This window comes from Natator depressus, chromosome 2 (assembly GCF_965152275.1).
Source record: "Natator depressus isolate rNatDep1 chromosome 2, rNatDep2.hap1, whole genome shotgun sequence".
Lineage (NCBI taxonomy): Eukaryota > Metazoa > Chordata > Testudines > Cheloniidae > Natator > Natator depressus.
This window is the reverse complement of record NC_134235.1, coordinates 202,364,768-202,386,619: the sequence shown is the minus strand read 5'-3', so window position 1 is coordinate 202,386,619 and position 21,852 is coordinate 202,364,768. Positions and strand designations below refer to the sequence as shown.

At 38.2% G+C, this 21,852-nt stretch overlaps 1 protein-coding gene across 1 annotated transcript in view; it reads right to left on the bottom strand.

Annotated features, from left to right (window-relative positions):
- Positions 1-21,852, bottom strand: part of SKAP2 (src kinase associated phosphoprotein 2) — a 147,333-nt gene that overhangs the window by 27,942 nt on the left and 97,539 nt on the right. The window contains exons 6-9 of the mRNA XM_074945748.1: positions 21,391-21,474; positions 10,205-10,329; positions 9,230-9,293; positions 8,567-8,674 (exon numbers count right to left, since the gene is read on the bottom strand). Of these exons, the coding sequence (XP_074801849.1) occupies positions 8,567-8,674; positions 9,230-9,293; positions 10,205-10,329; positions 21,391-21,474 (381 nt within the window). The remainder of the gene's footprint in view (positions 1-8,566; positions 8,675-9,229; positions 9,294-10,204; positions 10,330-21,390; positions 21,475-21,852) is intronic.

Genomic DNA, 21,852 nt, shown 5'->3' with positions numbered 1-21,852 from the left:
AAACACAGTGGGGGAAAAAATCAGCAGCATGCACCCTTTGGGTACCATTAATGGAGCCAACATCCTTGTTGGGTTGTTTAAAGCCAATGCTACCAAATTACTTTAAGCTAATTATACGAAAATCTTTTACCTGGCTTAAATGACAAAATAAACCCATCGTAATATTATGATACACTAGTAAAACAAAATCAAGAAAAATGCAGAATAAGCAGAAAATTAATGAGCAGAAACCTTGGTTTTTTGTGTGTGCTGTATAATAGTTCAATTATAGTGTCCCACAAATCAGTGTTGTGTTTTTCCCTGACCTCCCATACAAATTTCATGGATCTTACCACAACTACCTCTATAGAATGTAGCAAATCCTATAACAAAATGTTTATTATTTATCTATTGCCTATTGTAGCTGAAGGCATCTTTCTAAATGTTTCAACATGTTAAAAACGTGAAATTCGGCAATAAAGAATCTTAATTCACATTTCCAAATACACAAACACCTGTTTATAGGCTCCCCAACAAAAGAAAAACCAAAGACTTAACCAACCATAGCGGGAAATAACCTGATAATCCTTTAGTGTCCATTGCCTCTGGTAGAGAAATGGGACCATTGTATAAATAGTGGAGGAAACTAAATTGTTATGTAATCATATAAACCCCTGATAGAGTGGTCTGTTGGCTGAACTTTATTCTCACTCAGAGCCATCTGGAAGTCTTAAGGTTCCATCAGCCTCTAAAAGTGGACCACCAAAAAAGGCCTTTCTCCCCTGAGGAAAAGCTGTGATCTGCCCTCAAATCAAAGGTGGCAAGGGTTGGTCCATGACAAAGGAGCAACCCATTCCCCCCATCTCCAATCTTTTTCCATATACCACAGCCAGAGTGCAATCAGCTGTGTGTGCATTAACTCAGAAACCACCTGGGATAGAATATCAGGGTTGGAAGGGACCTCAGGAGACCACCTAGTCCAACCCCCTGCTCAAAGCAGGACCAGTCCCCAATTTTTGTCCCAGATCCCTAAATGGCCCCCTGAAGGATTGAACTCACAACCCTGGGTTTAACAGGGCAATGCTCAAACCACTGAGCTATCCCTCCCCCCTAGTCTCATGGAAGCCATGAAATCCTGAGCAGATCCAGAAGAACAGTCATCTATTGAATTTATCATGAGATATTCAGCCTTGGTGCCATGTCATAATCAGGTTCCTCATTGTGGGGTTTTTTTGTGGGGGAGGGTTTGGTTTGGTTTTTAACTTTCTAGGATTGGATCCCTCTATGCTGGATTTTAGGGGAGAGGACAGGAATTCTCCTTATTTTGGGAGGATGAGTCCATGAATCGAGGATGGGCATCCATATACATTACATTGTTTGAAAGCTTAGATTTTGTCATTTCTTTTCTCGCTGTCTTTTTAGAGGTGAGAGTTCATGAGGACTGATAAGGAATAATATTCTAAAAATTGATGGAGTCAGGTAGGTGGGAGAGGCTCATGAGTATTGGCTTTGTTTTGGTAGATCTGACTTCTTCTTTCACCCCCATTAAAATCAATCCGGCATTGTGCCTTTTTATTCACTATCCCCTTAAATGTGAGAGTTTAAAAGGGACACGAGCTACACATTTTAATTATATTAAAGACGGATAGATATAATTGTTTGAAATGCTCCTGCTTATTGATTATGTTTTGCTTGGCTTAATTCCTTCAGTTTAGAGGAGGAAGGGAGAGAGAAGGCTGGTAGTAGTGATGGTCCCTATGGCAATTAGAAGTTCAGAAGGGGATTTATGCTAATGAGTCATCAGGGTTGGGGAAATCTTGGGGTGGGGGGGAATGGGATTTATATCTACAGTATCTGTGTGGGAAAGATGGACTTTGTGGGCCACCCTGTTGGTTCTTACTTGAGCACCCAGCGGGGTCAGCTGTATCCCTTTAATGCCCACCTTCTGGAAGCCAGGAAGGCTGAACAAGGATACACCAAAGCAGCTATAGGAATGTATTGTTTCTCAACAACAGTATCCAGTGGCATTAACGATCTGATCTTGCACTCCTTAAATCAGAAATTACAAAAATATGGGCTCCCAGATTTATCTAGATATGTATACCATGGTCATCGCACTATAAACAAGCATCAGAGTGGGCCCAGAATCTCTACTGTCATAAATATAGGTATAATAGACCTCAGACTATGACCTACCAACCTAAAACTATTTCTCATTTTTTTGGATTAGAACAATGTCTCCCTTACTGGGATACTTATTTGCAATGCTTTCCTTTAGCATTACTGCATTGCTTCTTAATTAGATATTGACAGTGATACAAAGAAAAAGACTTTGCTTTCATAAGAGGGAACTTTAGGTCTGTAACCCACTGAAGATGTTCATGCATAAACAAAGTGTTGTTAATATTTAACATGAAACCAGCTGTCAAAAATGTAGTCAACAGTGAAAGAGCTATGATACAAGTAAAATTACTTTGTGTGATTGTGTCTCTCCAAGATGACAAGCTCCTCTGAGATGGGATTCTATCTCTTAATAACAAACAACTTCTGTCACATAGTGTTCACATCATATTGGTTTTACAAATCAATAGCGTCAAAAGTGGTTTAATGTAGGTGCAGAGGAAATAGTAAAAAGAATGATTGATCAGTGCTGGAAATAAAATATCTTATTTCAATAAAAAGTGAATGTGATGTGTGTTAATTTGTTTTTGAAAGATTTTCTTAAGCATCAAATTACAGGATTTGAAGTAGCTTCCTTTTCTGATATGCAAACATAAACCTTCAAATCAGATTTATGTAGTTTCTAGAAAATTATGGATTCCTAAACTAAACTTTAATACATTTCACACAAAAAATCTTTACTATTTTCTGTTAAAACTGATGTTTTCTGTTAAAACTGATTTTTCTTCCAAGAAAGACTATTCTCTTTTTCTTATTACTCATATAAACGTAATGTTAATTTTACTGTTTGTGACCACATTAAAATATTTTGAAAAATTTGGTAAATTTAATTTACTCTTTAGCGAAGAAAGGGTGCAAATTTCCCATACACAAGACTAATGTAATAGCTACAAAACAAATAGTAAGCATCTTAATTTCCTCACTGAGACCCATTTTAAAAGGACTGCTTTTACATGGTGAACTGTCCTCACTGATTTTTTTTCCAAGGAAGACTTCATTGTGCACACACACCTGTCATACATATCAACTGAAATTGCTCAGGATACTTCCTAGAAGCTCTTTTTCTAAAACTCACCTTCATTTTTAATTTCCAGAATGATAATGATCTTACATTTGCCCTTTTCACCTCTAAATATTCCACACACTTTACGAAGTGATGTACCATTTACATTCAAAAACCACTTCATCCATTGCTGAAATGCAGCCACTGATGGAAAGAATAACAGTTTAACAGTGCATCAGCACTGAAAACAATATGTGAGCATGAGAAGTGAAGAAGTATCGCATATCCACTTGTAACAGTACAAAGACAAGACCACTTTGTCTTCCTAATCTTAGGAGTTGATTGCCCTGATGCAGCCCATGATTGGGACTTCTTGACACTAACCTCTATGTTTTCAAAGCAGTGTGCAGGATTTTAGCCACACAACTCCCATCAAAATCAACAGGGAACACACAGCTAAACCCCAGTGCATTACCTTGAAAACTTAAAACTGAGGGAAAGACTTATGAGAAGGTTTCATTAACTGTTATTGTTGTGAAATCCTCAAGCATTAGTGCTTAGAGAAAGGAAATACATAATGACTGTAAGGGAGGAATCCTGGTTCATGAAGCAACAGATCAACCTTACACACAGTCATCACTATGTAGTCATGACATGCTTCTCCTCAAATGTAGATAGAACACAGGCCATGTTTCAGTTTTTGATTCCTCTGTGCTGACAGATCGTGGAATGCATCAGTAAAGCTCATTTACTTCTCTGAGACCCAAACAGCTCTACATCCAAAAAAGATTGCAGCAGGAGGTTATCAAGCTTTGCTACTTTCCTAGGCAGGATAAGTGGGAGTATCACCTTTTTATTAAATCACAGATGCTTCAAGTAATGAGTAAAAGGAATGGACAGGTTCAGCATTGCTTACACTCTTACAAAGACATGCTCTTAGTTATACATGCTAGAATAGTTCTCTGTGGGGCTGCGCTGTTGGCTGAGGACTACTGAAACAGTGGACCCCAGCTCTGCCCCCACTCCACGACTTCCGGCCTGCTCACAAAGAGCCCCTTTGCTTGGTGTGGGAAGTTTGGAATGGGTGGCGTAGGGCCAGCTATACCAGCTTTATGCCATCTAGGGATTCTCCTGATGTTGGGGAAAGCTTGGCTATCCTGTTAGGGCAGTTCTTCATCCGGAGTTATCCCATGCATGGAGGCAGCATAGAAGAAAACACAAAGCATTTTTTAAAAGCCTAATAACAAAATTCCAGTTTAATCAAAGTTTGATTGTATACCAGAAGGTGGGCTAGATTAGCAGAACCCTTTTAGAACTGGTAAACATTTCCTTCACTGCTCTCCAGGTTGGGAAGCTGAAAATATGGCCTGCCTAAAATAACGCAACTCTTCCCCCATCATTTAGAATTCCATTCATCCAAAGATCTTGGATGTCCTGGTATGTTAGGATGAATAGGTTTGCTCTATGTAATATTCATTCTTAAAGCTATTTTTTTCAGGTTTGCAATAAGTTTAAAATATTCAGTTGCAGGCTACAATACATACTTGTCATGTCAAAACTATAGAGAATTGATTAATTTATCAGGCTATTAATTACTTAACTTCAGCAAAGTATTTCAGTGTCAACTTTTGGGTTTATTTTTTTTAAACTGAGTTTTCCTTTAATTGTTCTCTCTAGGCAAACTAGCCTAGCTTAGCTTGCTGAAAGCAGCAAAAGTTGTCTTTTCCTGCAGAATCCTGCAGGGAAGGTTTGTATTAGCATGTCTTTGGCAGCGGCAATGATCTTGACTCTACCTGAATAATCACAGTATCTATTAAACATACTCTTACTAAAGTGAGCCAGAAAAATGATGCCTCTGTGGTAAATATTAATTTGTATATGCTATTAAAGTAAGAAGAAAATGGGTTAATAGATCAAGAGATTAGTTTTCCTCTTTTGTATCCCTCCCAACCAGCCCACACCACCAGCCAGCAGACATTACAAATTGAATTCCACTGAAAACCAAGTCTTCAATGGGCTAATAGACTGTTACCATTCTGGTTACTGGTTTGAACTATTCAGCTGATTTCTGCTGCAGTTTTCTCAAGTGCTGAATTCCCAAGTTTCAAAACTATACTAATATTCCCATAATATCTTCTTCAGACAAGGAGGCAGCTTTAAATACAGCCTTCACTCAAGTCCACTACTGAAATAAATGAATTGTATTATGAAAGGGTTTAATGTGCTTTGGTCAAAATTGCATGCTGTTTAAATCATCATTTCAAAAACCCCTGAGTGCCACAGAAATACCAGAATTCATTAGTGACTTTGGCATATGAACTGCCATTCCTTGATTAAGCAATAAGGCACAATAAGCTGTGAGTCTTAGTGAAATATCAACACTTGCAAGGCCCTGGGGGTGGGTGGAAAGGCAAAAGCCAGGGCATGCTGAGTGGAGGAGGAGGATGTTGTGAGGAACTCCTAAAGGAAGATGTAGTTCTTTTCTCACCCCACTTCCTGGTTTGGCCAGGGGGTCTGGGATAATTTCTTCTATATCCTCCTGCTTAGAGTATCTTTTGGAAGTGTAGAAAACATTCTTCTCTACTGTTTAGGTCAGATCAAAAGTTAAGGAATCCTTCTCTGCCCTCTCTGATTAGGACAGGTGGTGGCGGTGGTCATGGCGTTTTAGCCTGAGCATCCAAGCAAGTTCCAGGAGACGTTTCATCTGTACTCCCCATTTCTTGCACTGAGCATGTTCACGTAGTCTAGAATGCAGAAGGGGAAGTGCCCAGATACCTAGGTGGAACTCAGAACACCCAGCCAGAGATGGCAAATGAGGCTGAGCTAAAGGAGCACAAATTATGTTCTCCTAGCTCTGGTTTTAGTGAATAACTATACAACAACCAAATAGGCAATATTTAGGTGGCTGAATAGCTTCTGTACTCATGGTATTCAGAAAATGTATTGTTCAGTTCATCTATACATACTGTTTACCTGAAGTATTCAAGGGTGAGGGGTAGCACTAGTCAGGAGTGTTACAGCATTTAGTTTTAAATTCCTATAAAGAAACACCCTTTCTGACCAAGTACAGTTCCTACAATAGAAATAAATTGAGATACGTAACATTAAATTCAATAAACAAATGTAAAAGTGACCACTGAACATGCATCTTTACAACTTTTGATGGCCAAATACAATATAATTGACAAGACTGACATGAGGGATTAAAAATAGATAGCTGGTTACCTGTTCATGATTCCCAATCTAGCTGAAACAGGCTCACAGGACCTGACGTGAAAAAGCCTCACACAGCACAATATAACTTTGATGCTACCGAACATTTACGAGTCATTAAACTTATTCCATAATTATTGCAGACAGATTTTGTCATTTATTCCTTGTAGTTGGGTAATACCAAGAGGCCACAACAGAAATTATGGTCCCATTGTGCTGGGTACTGTTCAAGAACATCGTAGAGACAGTCCCTACCCTGAAGAGCTTACAATTTAAATAGACCAGATGGACGAAGGGAAGTATTGAGATCCCTAGGAACTGAATTACAAGTGCCCAGGATCAGAGAGGAAGTATATAGTTGAGTTGGAAACTGAACACACATATCCTAAATTCCAGGGCACTAACAAAAAGACCATTACATCCTTTCAGTTTTACTGCTTTCTAGTCTTGTCCACCGCATTGTAGGAGACAAAAATTTTTGGAAAAACCTATGTAAAAATGATATGAAAGTTAAAATATTTTTGAGTACTCCCAGGGCCACCAGGATGCAGATTAGCAATATTCTGAATACAAAACTATTATTAATGTGAACATAAATTTGATAACTCCTGGCTCTCAACATGCTTTCCAGTTTCATTCATTCAAGCTGTGACCATTACTACTGCAGCTCTGCTTATTGGCTGAAATGGTCCCATGAAGGTGTGAAATGAAGTTATCCTATAGTGAGGTTTACTTTAGTAGTTACATATTTAGGGGGAAAATAAATGTATAAAAGGTATAAGCAAACTTGTAGGACTATCGCCTGCAAGGTGCTGAATATTCAAAGCACAGCACAAGTGGCACCCACCACATGACAGGCCCCGGCCCAAATAGATTGATGTTTTTGACCTTGTGACTTTGGACTTTAAACCCACTGAAGGTCAGTTCTTCATTTTTCAGGGTGTTCAGCGCACACAGATCCTCTGCTTATTTGGAGTGCATTTATCCATGTGATGAACTCTGCATTTAATTCCTGGTCACATATATGGAAGATTATGCCCTTTCAGCTACCCCAGCAGATCATCTCTAGATCCTTTCTAAACATGCAGAAGTCCTTCTACACTTTCACAAGTGTACAATAAACATTCTTATCAGCTTCCATAATTATCGACTCTAATAGTTCATTGAAATGCAGTTAACACCTAAGTTCATAAGAAGAGCACAATTTCCAAAGAGTGCCAGCCAACTTTATTTTTTCTAATGGATAAAATATTCAATGTGCAACAAATATAGGAAGTTAGGTCTGTGTCCCATGCAATTTATTTTTTCTTCTAAGCTACTGGTTGATAGTAGTGCTTTCTCTGAACAGCAAAAGAAACAGAATTCTATCTTGCATTATTGCATACCAAATGACTGAGTACTGTCATTTTTTGTTTTAAAATGTCATTTTTACACATAGCAATTGAATATCTCATTTTCAGACAGCTTACTAAAACATAAACAAGAATAAAACACACGTCTTCCTGCTATTTTACTATCTGTAATAAACTCCAAGGCCTATTGCCAAGAGAAAATTTCATGAGATTTACGTTTGATTATCAAGAGGAGTAAACGTTTGACCATGTCTGCAAAACCAGAGTAAGAAATCACTGTATAATCAGATTCATGCTGGATGATCAGAAAAAACAAAGTCAACCTTCTCAGTGCCTTTATTTACAGTTCATCACTACACCTCTCCAACCCAACACATTGCACTGTTGCAAGGGATATTGAGATCATATATTAGACAGAAGCTGATGGCATATGGAGTGCGTGAAGAACCTCTAGTTAATACAAATGGTAAAATGAATAAAGAAAAAATGATAGGCAAGTTGGCAGAAAAAGCTGTAAGGCAAGTCAATTTTTTAATTAAAAAATTATGTAGCAGAGACAACGCTAATGAGCCAAAATTCCCAGAAGACTATTTTTACTATTTGTCTGATTTTGATGTCCTGACTCACCAAGACGGAAGTGTCCTTGCTCAGACTTGGTTAAGGGAGTATATTCTTTTCATTACTACAGTAGAACAGTACAATTCAAAACGCAAGGGCTTCTATATTAATCTGAGTACTTTAGCCACTCACTGTCACTCCCTCACAGTTACCAGACCAGAAACTGAGCTTCTCTCAAAACACATCAGATTTCTCTAGTCACATAAAACCTCAGAAATACCTGGAAGTTCTTCATAAATGTCATCATCTATTGGTGCAGTGCTGACTGGGGAAGAAACTTGTCCAACATCATCATATTCTTCCTCAGGAATGATATTAGATCCCAAGTCTGTTTAATAACAGTTTAGATAATTAACATTTATGAGAATAAACGAAGAGCCTAAATGGATGTTTGTGCAGCATACAGCACACTATTTGAAGAGGAATTTTACTGAATCTTAAGAACAAATGCTACTGACAATGGAATTACTTCTGTGGGTCCTTGTAGAAGAAATATATGTTAACTACTTTGGTTTTCAGGTCTCAGAAAAGATCTTTAAAATACCAGCTGAAGAAAATGAAAGTTGTTTAAGTTAAATTGTGCTTCTCTTCTACATACCATTTAAAATGCTTTATGGTCATCAGATTCTCCAAGAGGTAGAGGGATAGATCTATCTACAAAGAGTTTTAAGATATATAAAATATTTGGAAAAACAGAGTCCTGGAAAATAAAAAAAGTAATGCAAGAAACACAATGTAGCTGAGAGACAGCACATGCTGTCTGAAGCCTGGATTAAAAATGGTTATATTGTATTATGCACATATAGTACATCTGTTAATAGATGAAGCTATTATTAATAAACATTATTAAAAACAAAGAATATTGTTTCACTGATTGACTTACCTTGCAATACAAATTTGATTTCCTGTAGCCATTCCTCTGCTTCTTTGGGAGTAGCTGCTGTAAACTACAATAAGCATAATATTAATAATAGTTATAATGGTAATATAAATACAACCAACACCACATTTGTAATGGAAGGAAATGTAGCATTCTTGTCACTTCTTCAAGGAACCATTAGTAATTCTCTTCATGTCTTCTGGTACTTTTCTTGCAAGGATGCTTCTTATAATGTACAGTTAATTTTGACAAATTTACGTAATTGAAGCAGAGGATGATGGATTTGAAACTCTGATCAGCAGCTGGCAGCTGTGCAGAAAAAAGCTGCTTCTCTTCATCAATGTCAAAGCCAGAACTGATGAACAAAATTTGCCCTTGACAATTAGAAGACACCCATGAATTTCTTTAGACTGCTGGATACAGTTTTCTTAAAAATGTTCTTGTCAGATTCCAACACACTACCTGACAACTTAATTAACTGGCTTTCAGCTGCAATCTCAGATATTTAAAACTTATTAAACTTACATTCCATACTGATGCCTAGCTGATAGATCTTTGAATTGCATAGCTGAGATGTGCTTCTACCTTGATGTTCCTTCCAAAGCCCTAAGCAATACAATATGTATTTAACTCAGATATTTCTTCTTTGATAACTCCATTTTTTTACTATATAATTCATCCAAAAAATCATGCAGACCAATTATATATAGATATTATAGATACAATGCTAACACTGAAATGACCCATAGATAAAAGTAATAGATTTGCTCGTTCTTGTTCAAAAAGATAGTATTTGAACTTAATCTGAATTTTTTTAAATGTATTTCCTATTATATGAATGTACAGTGTAAGCAAGCCAGTGTTCCTTTTTTCACTAATGTGTCAGGGAGAGTTGTTTTACTGAAATGTTAATGTCTCCATAACTGGAATCGTAACGGTTTTATCAATTTAATTTCAAGACGACATAAGAAGTCCAACCTGATAAATGCGTTTATCGGGAGCCGAGATTTCAAAACAGCAATCTTTCTTTCCATCCTTCCGAAGGGTATTATTCATTCTGACGGTGTATCCATCTATAGCAAATTCACCTTTCTGTTGTTTGTCTATTGGAGATAAAAACAAAGTTAGAACTTCATTTACAATACTGAATGTAAGCGGTCCAGCAGGTTATCATTTATTCAGATTTTGTTTTGTGTTTCATGAATATTACAATGAACAGGGAGATTTTTAGCAAAACAATTAGGTGATGCTTTTGGAGATAAAGCTTTATTTTAAAAGAAGATATAAACTAAAGTACACTTTTTATGTAGGATGCCTAAGGAATCCCACAGGGAGATGTTTGCAGATGGTAGTCTGTTTAGTAAGAAGTGCATGCTATGACATTTGTATCTAGGGAAAGCCAAGAACTGGAACTTGGAACTCGCAAGACAAGTTTACCATAAATCAGTCTCTCTTTCAGTTTCAATGGGAAAACCTTTCTAGCTTATAACTTTGCTGAGTCCCTTGCTAAACTTAACACCCTCTTCCCACAAAACAGTAGACTTCAAATTAACTTTTAAGCAACTGTAAAAGACTCTCTTCCTACCGAATCCTCTTCCAGATGCACCTTCTTTGTGCAAACTCTTGAATCAATTTAGAAGCTCATTTAATACCTGCAGTGTGTTCCAAGAGAATTCTCCACCTAACGCTACAACTGTTGAATTACTAGCCAAGAAGAGGATAGAATTTGATCACAGTTCAACACTTTGGGCCATGTGTTTATATCACAGACAATTCCAGATCACAATTTTATGGATTCTCAAGATTCTTGTTTATAAGGGAATGAATTACAAACTGCTATTCTGAAGGTGAGACATGGCTTAAAAAAAGGCAAGGTTTAAATACACAAAATGTTTGGATCAAGATACCTCTATTTTTTTTTTTTTTAGAGACTGTACACTCTTCAAGGTAGGGCCTGCACCGTCTTTATATGTGGAAAGTGTCCAGTACAAACAAAACATGAATAAGTAACAACAATAACGTTGAGATCCATAATCTCCATATGCCATATTGCTATACTCAAGGTAAAGACTGCTGAAGTCTACACTGTAGATCTTTATCAGCTATACTTCGCCAACTCCTAGTATGTTATTGTGCACGAGAGCTAAATAACAAAAGTAGCACTAAGGCCTTTTCTACACTAGAAAAATATTCATTGCTTATGAGTATTAGCAATGGGTGTACTTAAACCAGTGCTGAACATAGCGTAGCTGCAAGTGTGGCCAAGGACAAATAATTTTCAGCACCTCTTCAGAAACATCAGTATATCCATTGCTGACACCTGTTGTCAGCAAGGGATAAGTTTCTTGATAAGTGTAGGAATGGCTTAAGAGACTATGGCCTTCCACAGAGTTGTTGCACACCTAGAAAACTTGTAGAAAAGTTCATCTGTTCTCCAGTGAAATTAATTTCACCTGTACAAAGCCCAAGCAACTGGATTTTACTTGGAGGAAATGATACCATGCCCTGTGCATTGGACTTCGGGGGGTGAGGTGCAAAGGGAGTTGCATAATGGTGAAGGCCTATCCCCCTTGCCATCCTGGGGACAAAGCAGAGGGATGCAGCACTGCCTTGTCACATAAATACAAATCCTGTGGTTCCTTTCTTGACTTGCCCATATACCCATTTATGCAGAGTCAGTGTGGTGACGATGCCAAGGCATGCCAGGGGTGCACAGTCAGTCACTGTACAACTACTCTGTTGGCAGCCCCACATGCACACAGTCCCAAATCTATTTGTGCTGCCTCACTACAATAGAGTGAGTTTTCCCCAGGCCAAGTAAACACTGAATAACAAATTTGCACAAATGAATTAAGAGCATAAAATTGAGTTCTCTGCCTCCTTTTCCTATTCACTTCCTCCAATAACTTTTACTATGTCTACATTAACTACTCCGATATAATATTAATATTTTATGTCTGTTCACTCCTCCATCCTCACCACATGTGCAAAATTCATGGAATTATATATTATCATACTGAGGCAGACACTAGAAATAATAACTTGCAACAGGCTAACCAAGTCCCTTTTCAATGAAATTCATTTCAGTCTAGCAATTTTATTGTTCATTCACTGATGACCTCAGGGAGCCGATGAAGTAGACTATATTAATTTCTCATTCTCCATGCTGGAAGTTTATCAAAACCCAGAAAGACAGTAGCACGCAGATGGAATAAACAAATACCAGGTTCAAAAGGTAAAACTATTTTGTCAAGATAAAAATGAGGTAAGTTATTCAAATTTAGTATCTTAGAATATTTGTGAGAAATTCTCTCTCGTACTGATGACCACTTTATATGGTAATACAGTTTTTCAGTTATTCTAGAATGATCTCTATACCTGTAGAAGTTCCTTAAAAAAAACAATACAATTAGACTACAAAGAATGCAATACAGTCTGCAATATATGCGAGCACAGCATATGCTGTTCATATTGTCTTGGATTGTTTTATTGTTTATATTATCATTGGTTCATCTCTCAGAACACACAACTCCAGTGCTAATGATAATTACTTGTGTGCACCAGCAAGAAAATATATTTCCTTACTATTAAATTCTTCCAATCAACTTTACAAAATAGTCTACCTACAGTATTGCAGTTTTCCCTTCCTGGTCACATGTGCAATAAAGCAGTGGTTCTCAAAGCTGGTCTGCCGCTTGTTCACGGAAAGCCCCTGGCTGGCCGGGCCGGTTTGTTTACTGCCACGTCCGCAGGTTTGGCTGATAGCGGCTCCCACTGGCCATGGTTCGCCGCTACAGGCCAATGGGGGCTGCTGGAAGCAGCACGGGCTGAGGGATGTATTGGCTGCCCTTCCTGCAGCCCCCATTGGCCTGGAGCAGCAAACTGCAGCCAGTGGGAGCTTTGATCGGCCGAACCTGTGGACACGGCAGGTAAGCAAACCGGCCCGGCCCACCAGGGGCTCTCCCTGCACAAGCGGCGGCCCAGCTTTGAGAACCACTGCAATAAAGGACTCCCAACGAAAGCCCTCATCCTGTAAAGCACACACTTAACTCTACACGCTGTGAGTAGTCGCACTCAAGACAATATGACTGCTCCCAGGCCCCCTTTCAAAGCCCAGTGAAGTCAATGGAAAGACGCTCATTGACTTCAACGGGCTTTGGGTCACTCCCACAGTGTGTAAATTAAATATGTGCATGAGTCTTTGCAGGATCAGGCCCACACTGAGCAAATTCCTTTCTTGTGTTTTTACAGAGGCGTTCATGCAGTGATCAGTTCACAACAGAAATAAATTTCTTGATACTTTGAGCTCTAGTGTGGTGAAAAGTTAAACGATTGTTACCATTTTAACTAAAAATAGCTCAGACTTAAAGATTTTTACTTGAATTTGGAAGTTAGTTTCCTACTTTTTCTTAGTGTCAGCATATTTTAGGCATGCATGGATTCTTCTGCCTCCTGGGAGTAATTCTGCATTTTTCAACTAAATTCCACGACAACTAGGAGGATTTCATTTTCTGATTCCTGCATCTCCAACTCAAACCAGAGATTTTGCAAGGTCACAGTGTAAAAGTGATGGAGTGGCCAGAGGAAAAGAACTATGAACAAAATACAATTTTCAGTGAAGGGGTAGCATTCTCCTGGCCTCTCATTCTCCTGACAATAGACTTGCAATCTGATAACAGGAAACCCGTGGGCTGTTACAGTAGGCCACACCACTGCAACAGTGTAATATTGATAATGCTACTCCAGAGGGACATGAACAGCATTAAGCCAACGTTATTCTAGTATCATCCCACTAACACGATTCTCTGAATGTCCATTTCAGAATGCAGCTTTATATTGCTCCTATCTCCTCTCTCAGGTGGGAGGTACAGGTAGGAAAAGACAGAGATGTTTCTGACTGAGATTTGAGAGTCTGTCAAGTGGAGAAAAGCATTCTAGGCTCTCATACCAAAAGTGGTGAATTATTGTGATGGGATGGAGATGACAAGAGTGCTTGATGGGCAGAGGGAATCCTGAGGGAACCCGAGAAAGACAAGGATTGGAGGTAGCATTGGGCAACTGCGTCCATGAAGAATTTTGAAATAAAGGAGGGTGCACCTTGAACTAGATCTTGAAATGATTGGGCTGCCAGTTGGAAGATGAAGGAGGGGTGGCCATACTTCTTAGCACATGTGAAAAGGAAGGCTGCAGCATTCCACAAATCCTGAACTGTGGAGAGAGCTAGGACTGTGGAGAAGGGAGTTGATAATAGAAAGGCAGGAGGAGACAAAGACACAGTGGGATTTCAGATAATGATAAAATATGTACAGTATTTTTATTTGCGAGGTTGTAATAGCTATGAATAACAGATGCATGCAGTATTTACTTGTATCTAGGTAAGCATTTTATTTACCCCAGAGACTGGAGCAATTCTAAGCTATTATGATGATACTTCTATAATCTGTTAGGTCAATGGGTATTTTGGCAAGCACACTAATATTGAAAATGTCAGCTATGTCTGACAGTCATAAAATGGATTTTGATCTGGTAAACAGTATTAACTGCTTCTATAATGTAGGGCTTGTCCACACAATGGAGTAATGTGCACTAGGGGAGTGTAATTTCTAAAGTGAACTAGTGTGTTGCGTGTTAATTTGTCCATGTACATCCTGCTGGTGTGCCCAAAATGTTCCCTACTGTGCTTTAACCCAGTGCACCAGAAGGAGCTACACAGACCATATTAGTGCTTTTTAGAAATCACATCCCTGTAGTGCACCACTGTGTAGACAAGCCCTAGGGTGACCAGATGTCCCGATTTTATAGGGACAGTCCCGATAGTCAGGGCTTTGTCTTATATAGGCACCTATTACCTGCCACACCCAGTCCCGATTGTACCTTGCTATCTGGTCACCCTAAAAAGCCATACTCTTAGAATATATTTAGCTCTTCCTCAGTTTTGAGATTAAGGTTCTCCCAGATCTTTGAGACTCTTTCCAATGTCCTACATTGTTTCGTATTAAAGTAGATCTCATATATATGGCAAACATGCTTGCTAAATATTAAAGTGCTAGAACATCCCAAATGGTTTAAAACTTAAAATTTTGGAACAGTCCTTTCTAGACGTATGTGCAAGAATGCATTTCTTTTATAAGATCAAAAAAGTATGCAGCCATTTTTTTAATTACAAAAGGTGCCAAAGCAAGAGCAAAAATTTTACTGCCTTGTTACAAGTGTCTTTTAAAAAATGTAACATTCCCTGCCCCTAAAAAAAACAAAACACTACCCCAACCCAAATTAACAGTATCATGAAAATGCTGAGAGAAAACTTAGTTATCAAATCATGTCTGTGGCACTTTAAAAATATATCTGCTGTATATAATATATAGTACACTGACTAAATAATCATTTGAGGGAAACGAGCTATGGTACTTTTATGGCCAGATTTTCAAGAGAGCTCATTGAGAAAAAGGGGAACTGCTGAGTACTTTTGAAAATCTGGGCCAGATTAAACCGAGCTGGATTTATATTGCCTTAAATTTAATCTTCAAGAAAACTGAGTGAAATTTTGGACGCAAATTTTGAAGACATACTATTTAGGATTCCAGTTTACATTTTATAGGTTGAAGTGAAAAGCAGGAAGTTACTGGGCCAGATGGTTGGCCCACTATGGGCCCTTTAAAGGCAGCATGATGACCTTGATGACCTGACTGCTGGAATGGCTCCTCAGGACCAAAGAAGCTGGGCACAAACTTAGAACAAGTTTACGACTGCTCTAAGTTGCACTGGGTGCTGATAAGGGAAGAGGAATTGTGCCATAAAGCCACCTTCTCTTACCTCTGGTGCTGCACAGAACATAGCTCAGCTGGACCAGAGACTCTGAGCCACTGTTTTACATTCTGCTTGATTAATATTTTCTTCCCTTTCATGTTTCTTTGGACTTCAAAAGTTTAATTATCACTATTTAAGTATATTTTAGTAGGATCTAAAGGTCCCAGTCAGGGTCCTGTTGTACTAGGTGTTATACAAATGTGTACATCTGGAGCTAAATTGTGTGCTTGGTTGTGCGTGCAACCCCCTCCCCCCCACATTAAAATCAACAGGAACTGCAAACATGTAGCTAAAGGCAAAACTATATGCCATGAGCTTTTAAGAAAGAAGAAATCTTTGACCAAGTTGTAAGTGAGCATGTATTCTCAGCAAACCAATCTCAAACTCATGTGCATCCAGCTGATAAGTAGGGAGAATGTGGGCTTGTTGACTGGTCATTACACAATTGTGGTGTCTCTTCCTGGCCTGTCTGCTTTTGTTTGCAGTAGATTTCAATGGAATACTTAGACAGTGTTATCTGTGACCTAAATATAAAACTATAGCTAGAGGAAATCCTCCAAACACCAGAGTTGGTGCTTATTGTTTTGAACAGAGGACATGAATATACAGTAGTGGTTAAGAACATCTTGAAGACAAGGCTGGTGGATCTTTAGAGTTAACTTGACACACTTCTCAGTATTCAGAGGAATTTAAAATTAATGGATTAAAAACATATTTGATCTACACGATCATACACGATCTAGCCTTTATGGGTAGTCACAATGAAGGAAAGAGAAATAGATATATCTTAGGTAGTGGGTTTAGACTGCATTCAGTTGTATTCCTTTATTTTATATGGTTTGTTTCCTGCCATAGCTAAGGCTGCTCATATAACTGCAAACTTGACCGACCTCGTGGCTAACATTGGTAAGAAGCCTATATTTTAGTCTGTGTTGAGAAACAAATGCAATAATAGTAGCAGACTAGAGGCTCTGCAAGGAAATTAAAAACCTCACACAATAGTCTTAGAGACTGAAAAAAATGTATTGAAGTAAAAGATTGCTGTTACTAATACATTCAATTATATATTCAACTCACAAAACGAAGCTATGGAGAACTGATACAAAAACCCCCAAGATCATTTTCTAGGGGAAGAAAATAGTAAAAGAAACAAGCCAGGATCACCTCAGGACATTCAAAAATGTTTTAAGAATGATCAAACTTCAGAAACAGAGACTCTCTCTCAGAATTCCAACGGAAGCAGCAAAGGAAATAAGGGAACATTTAACAGATACCTTTAAAATCTCTGGAAACGGGGAAAGCATCACAGTCAGAATAGGAAGAGGGAATTGTAGCAAGCGGAAAATTGCACACGTAAATCCTTTGGGCATTGAGATAAGACAAGACCCCCTAAGTCTGTATTTTTTTAAAAAAGAAGAGATGAGATTAGGTGGGTCAGCACAGTGGAGGAATGCAACACTTGAAATAAGACCAATGCTACCAGGCTATTCAAATAGTACCACAGAATCTCTATGGGTAAGTCCATGCTTGAATAATAGCAGTATAACAGCAGGAATATACTCTTGACCACCTGTCCAGGATGGTGATATTGATTGTAAAATGTTCAGGAAGAAAAGAGAGGCTACAAAAAACAGAAAACCCAGTAATAATGGGGATCTCAACTATCCCCATGTTGCCTAGGAACATGTCACCTCAGGACAGGATACAGAGATAAAATTTCTAGACCCCATTAATGACTGCTTCTTGGGGAAAGGCAATTCTTGATTTAGTCCTAAGTGGAGCACAGGATCTGGTCCAAAAGGTGAATATAGCTGAACCATTCAGTAATAGCAACCATAATGGAATTAAATTTAACATCCTCGTAAAGGGAAAATGCCAAAGAAACCCACCACAGTAGCATTTAACTTCAAAAAGGGGAACTACACAAAAACAAGAAGGATAGTTAAATGGAAATTAAAAGCAACAGTCACCAGAGTGAAATGCCTGCAATACAGCACGGGAACTTTTTAAAAATACCATAATAGAGACTCAAACTATATAATATACCCCCAAATTAAAAAACAAAAAACAAAAACCAGTATGAGGACTAAAAAGATCTCACTAAGGCTAAATAGAATAAAAGAAGCAGTTAGAGACAAAAAAAACATTCTTTAAAAACTGGAAGTCAAATCCTACTCAGGAAAATAGAAAGGAACATAAACTCTGGCAAAGCAAGTGTAAAAGTTTAATTAGGCAGGCCCCCAAAAAATTGAAGGGCAACTAGAAAAAGACACAAACAAACAGCAAAAATAGGGGAAGAAGAAAGACTATATGAGAAGCAGGAAGCCTGCCAAACAAACAATCAGTGGGGCAACTGGACAGAGGTGCTAAAGGAGCACTCAAGAAAGACAAGGCCTTTGTGGAGAAGGCATAGGAGATTCCCACACCTAAGCCATTCTTTTTAGGTGACAAATCTGAAGAACTGTCCCAGATTGAGGTGTCAAATATTGGCAGTTTTGGAACAAATTGATGAATTAAACTGTAATAAGTCACCAGGACAAGATGGTATTCATCCAAGAGTTCTGAAGGAACTCAAATATGAAATGCAGAAATACTAACTGTGATATGTAACCTACTGCTTACACAGCTTGTTTTCCTAACACTACACTCCCCTCCACCCCTCTCAGACATTCTTGTTAAACCCTGTATTTGTGCTGGAAATGGCCCACCTTGATTATCATACACATTGTAAGGAGAGTGATCACTTTACATAAGCTATTACCAGCAGGAGAGTGGGGTGGGGGGAGAGAAAACCTGTAGTGATTAACACCCATTTTTTCATGATTTGTGTGTATAAAAACATCTTCTGTATTTTCCACAGTATGCATCCGATGAAGTGAGCTGTAGCTCACGAAAGCTTATGCTCAAATAAATTGGTTAGTCTCTAAGGTGCCACAAGTACTCCTTTCCTATTGCTTAAATGAGCCTCTGTACCAAATGACTGGCAGATAGCTAATGTATGCTGATTTTTTAAAAAGACTTCAGCAGTCATCCTGGCAATTACAGGCCAATAAGCCTAACTTCGGAACCAGGCAACCTGGTTGGAACTACAGAAAAACCCCTAGAATTATCACACATGGTGGGGAAGAGTCAACATGACTTTTGTAAAGGGAAATTGCATCTCACCTATCTCTTAGAATTCTTTCAGGGTGTCAACAAACATTCAGACAAGGTTGACCCACTTGATACAATGTACTTCGACTTTTAAAAAGCCTTTGACAAGGTTCCTTACCAAAGGGTCTTAAGAAAAGTAAGGAGTCCTGGGATAAGGGGGAAGGTCCTCCCATGGATCAGTAACTGGTTAAAAGACAGGAAACAAAAAGTAGGAATAAACTGTCCGTTTTCACAGCAGAGAGAGATAATAACGTGGACCCCAAGGACCTGTACTGGTACTAGTGCTGTTGAACATATTCATACATTATCTGGAAAAGGGGGTAAACAGTGAGGTGGCAAAGTTTGCGGATGATGCAACATTACTCAAGATATTTAAGTCCAAAGCTGACTGTGAGGAGTTACAAAAAGATCTCACTAAACTGGGTGACTGGAGAACAAAATGGCAGATGAAATTTAATGTTGATAAATTCAAAACAATGCACATTGGAAAACATAATCCCAACTATACATACAAAATGATGGGGTATAAATTAGCTGTTACCACTCAAGGAAGATCTTGGAATCATCGTGAATAGCTCTCTGAAAACATCTGCTCAATGTGCAGCAGACATCAAAAAAGCTAACAATCTTAGGAACCATTAGGAAAGGAATAGATAATAAGAAAGAAAATATCATAATGTCACTATATAATCCATGGTACGCCCACACCTTGATGCAGTCCTGGTTGCCCACCTCAATAAAGATAGATTAGAATTGGAAAAAGTACAGAGATGGGTAACAAAAATGCTTAAGGGTATGGAACAGCTTTCATATGAGGAGAGATTAAAAAAAACTTGGAAAAGAGATGATTGGGGGGGAATATAACAGGGGTCTATAAAATCATGAATGGAATAGACAAAGTGAATAAGGAAGTATTATTTACCCCTTCAAACAACACAAGAACTAGGGGTCACCTAATGAAATTAATAGGCAGCAGGTTTAAAACAAAAGTAAAAGTACTGCTTCACATAAACACACAGTCAACCTATGGAACTCATCGCCAGGGGATGTTGTGAAGGCCAAATGTGTAACTGAATTCAAAAAAAGACTTAAATAAGTTCATGGAGGATTGGGCCATCAATGGCTATTAGCCAAGATGATCAGGGATGCAACCCCATGCTCTAGGTGTCCCTAATCCTGTGACTGCTAGAAGCTGGGACTGGACAGCAGGGGATGGATCACTAGATAAATTGCCCTATTCTGTTCATTCCCTCTGAGGCATCTGGCACTAGCCCCTTTCAGAAGACAGGATACTGGTCTAGATGGACCACTGGTCTAACCCAGTATGGCTGTTCTTATGTTCTTATTTGTACTCATGTCAAATAAGAATGAGGAAGGAGGCACAAAACCTTAAGCTAAGACAACATTGGGCACTCAAAGGACTTTAAGTGGAACTTTCATACAGTATCTGGAAAGAAATTTAAGATATAGCTGTGCTCTGAATAACTGTTTTCGTGGAATTCTATATTTACTGTCATAAGCTTCCATATCAATTTTGTTCAGCAGACAAGTAAAAACATGTTTACTAAACTGGCAACCTTACGAATTCAAAATTGGGTCTTAAAGTCAAGCTTAATTCTTTCCTTTTTATGTATCTTCACAGAAGAAACTAGTTTGACTTTAAGACCCCAGTTTGAGTGTGCAGGGTTGGCTTTTAGATAAGAAGTGTTACTTGTGTACTCAACAAGGTTGAGACGGAATATTTGAGACAGAAACATGGAACCCCAAAATGCAGTTGTTAGAGAATCATTTTTTAAGGGTAGAACCACACTGTAGAGAAAACAATTTTTTTTTAAATAAATTGAACAACGATTTGGACTAAAAAGAATTGTGATCTAATGAACTGAGAATGGGTGTACGAGCCAGACAACTATGAGATCTAATCCTGGCTCACAGTGTAGCCTCACAAGTAATTTAACCTTTCTGCTTCAGTTTTCCCATCTGAGAAAAAATGAACACACTGCTTAGAGGTGTTGAGAGGGTTAATATTTGTACAATGCTTTCAATACGCAAAGCACTGTGAAAAAGCTAACTATTCTGGTAAAAGATTAATTTGCTATCTCAAGATGGACTTAACTTCTCGGCCTCCTCTCCTAAAGCTTTCTTATTTTTCCATATATTAAAAGAAAGAGAATGATAAACTATTAAAATGTAGTTACTCATACCTTTATCACTTCCATAATAATAGAAGGCTGTTCTACTCAGAGCACACCAACGCTTCTGCCATTCAAAGCCAAGAAAACTGTGGTCTGCAATTAATATACAATTTATGTTAGATTGCTTTTACTACATATATTTAACACAAATATATATACAATGTGTATTTTCTTCAAAAGGGGAGAAAAGGAAAAGAGGTAGCTGTATGCAATCCAGAGGGAAAACTTGGAGTAAAAAGGAGAAGAGAACAAAAAAGAACTTGAAGATGGTAAACAGTACAGACAGGATAGTCTTGTGTGGTATTAAATATACAGGAACTATGAACAACTTTATAAATACCTTCTACAGTTGTAACGCAGCATTAAACAGGCGTTAAGGTGAAAACACAAGGATTTATTCAATCAAGGTAAATATTGACTGAACCAAATCTAAGCTCAATATTTGCTTTCTTGAAGGAAAATAAATCTTGA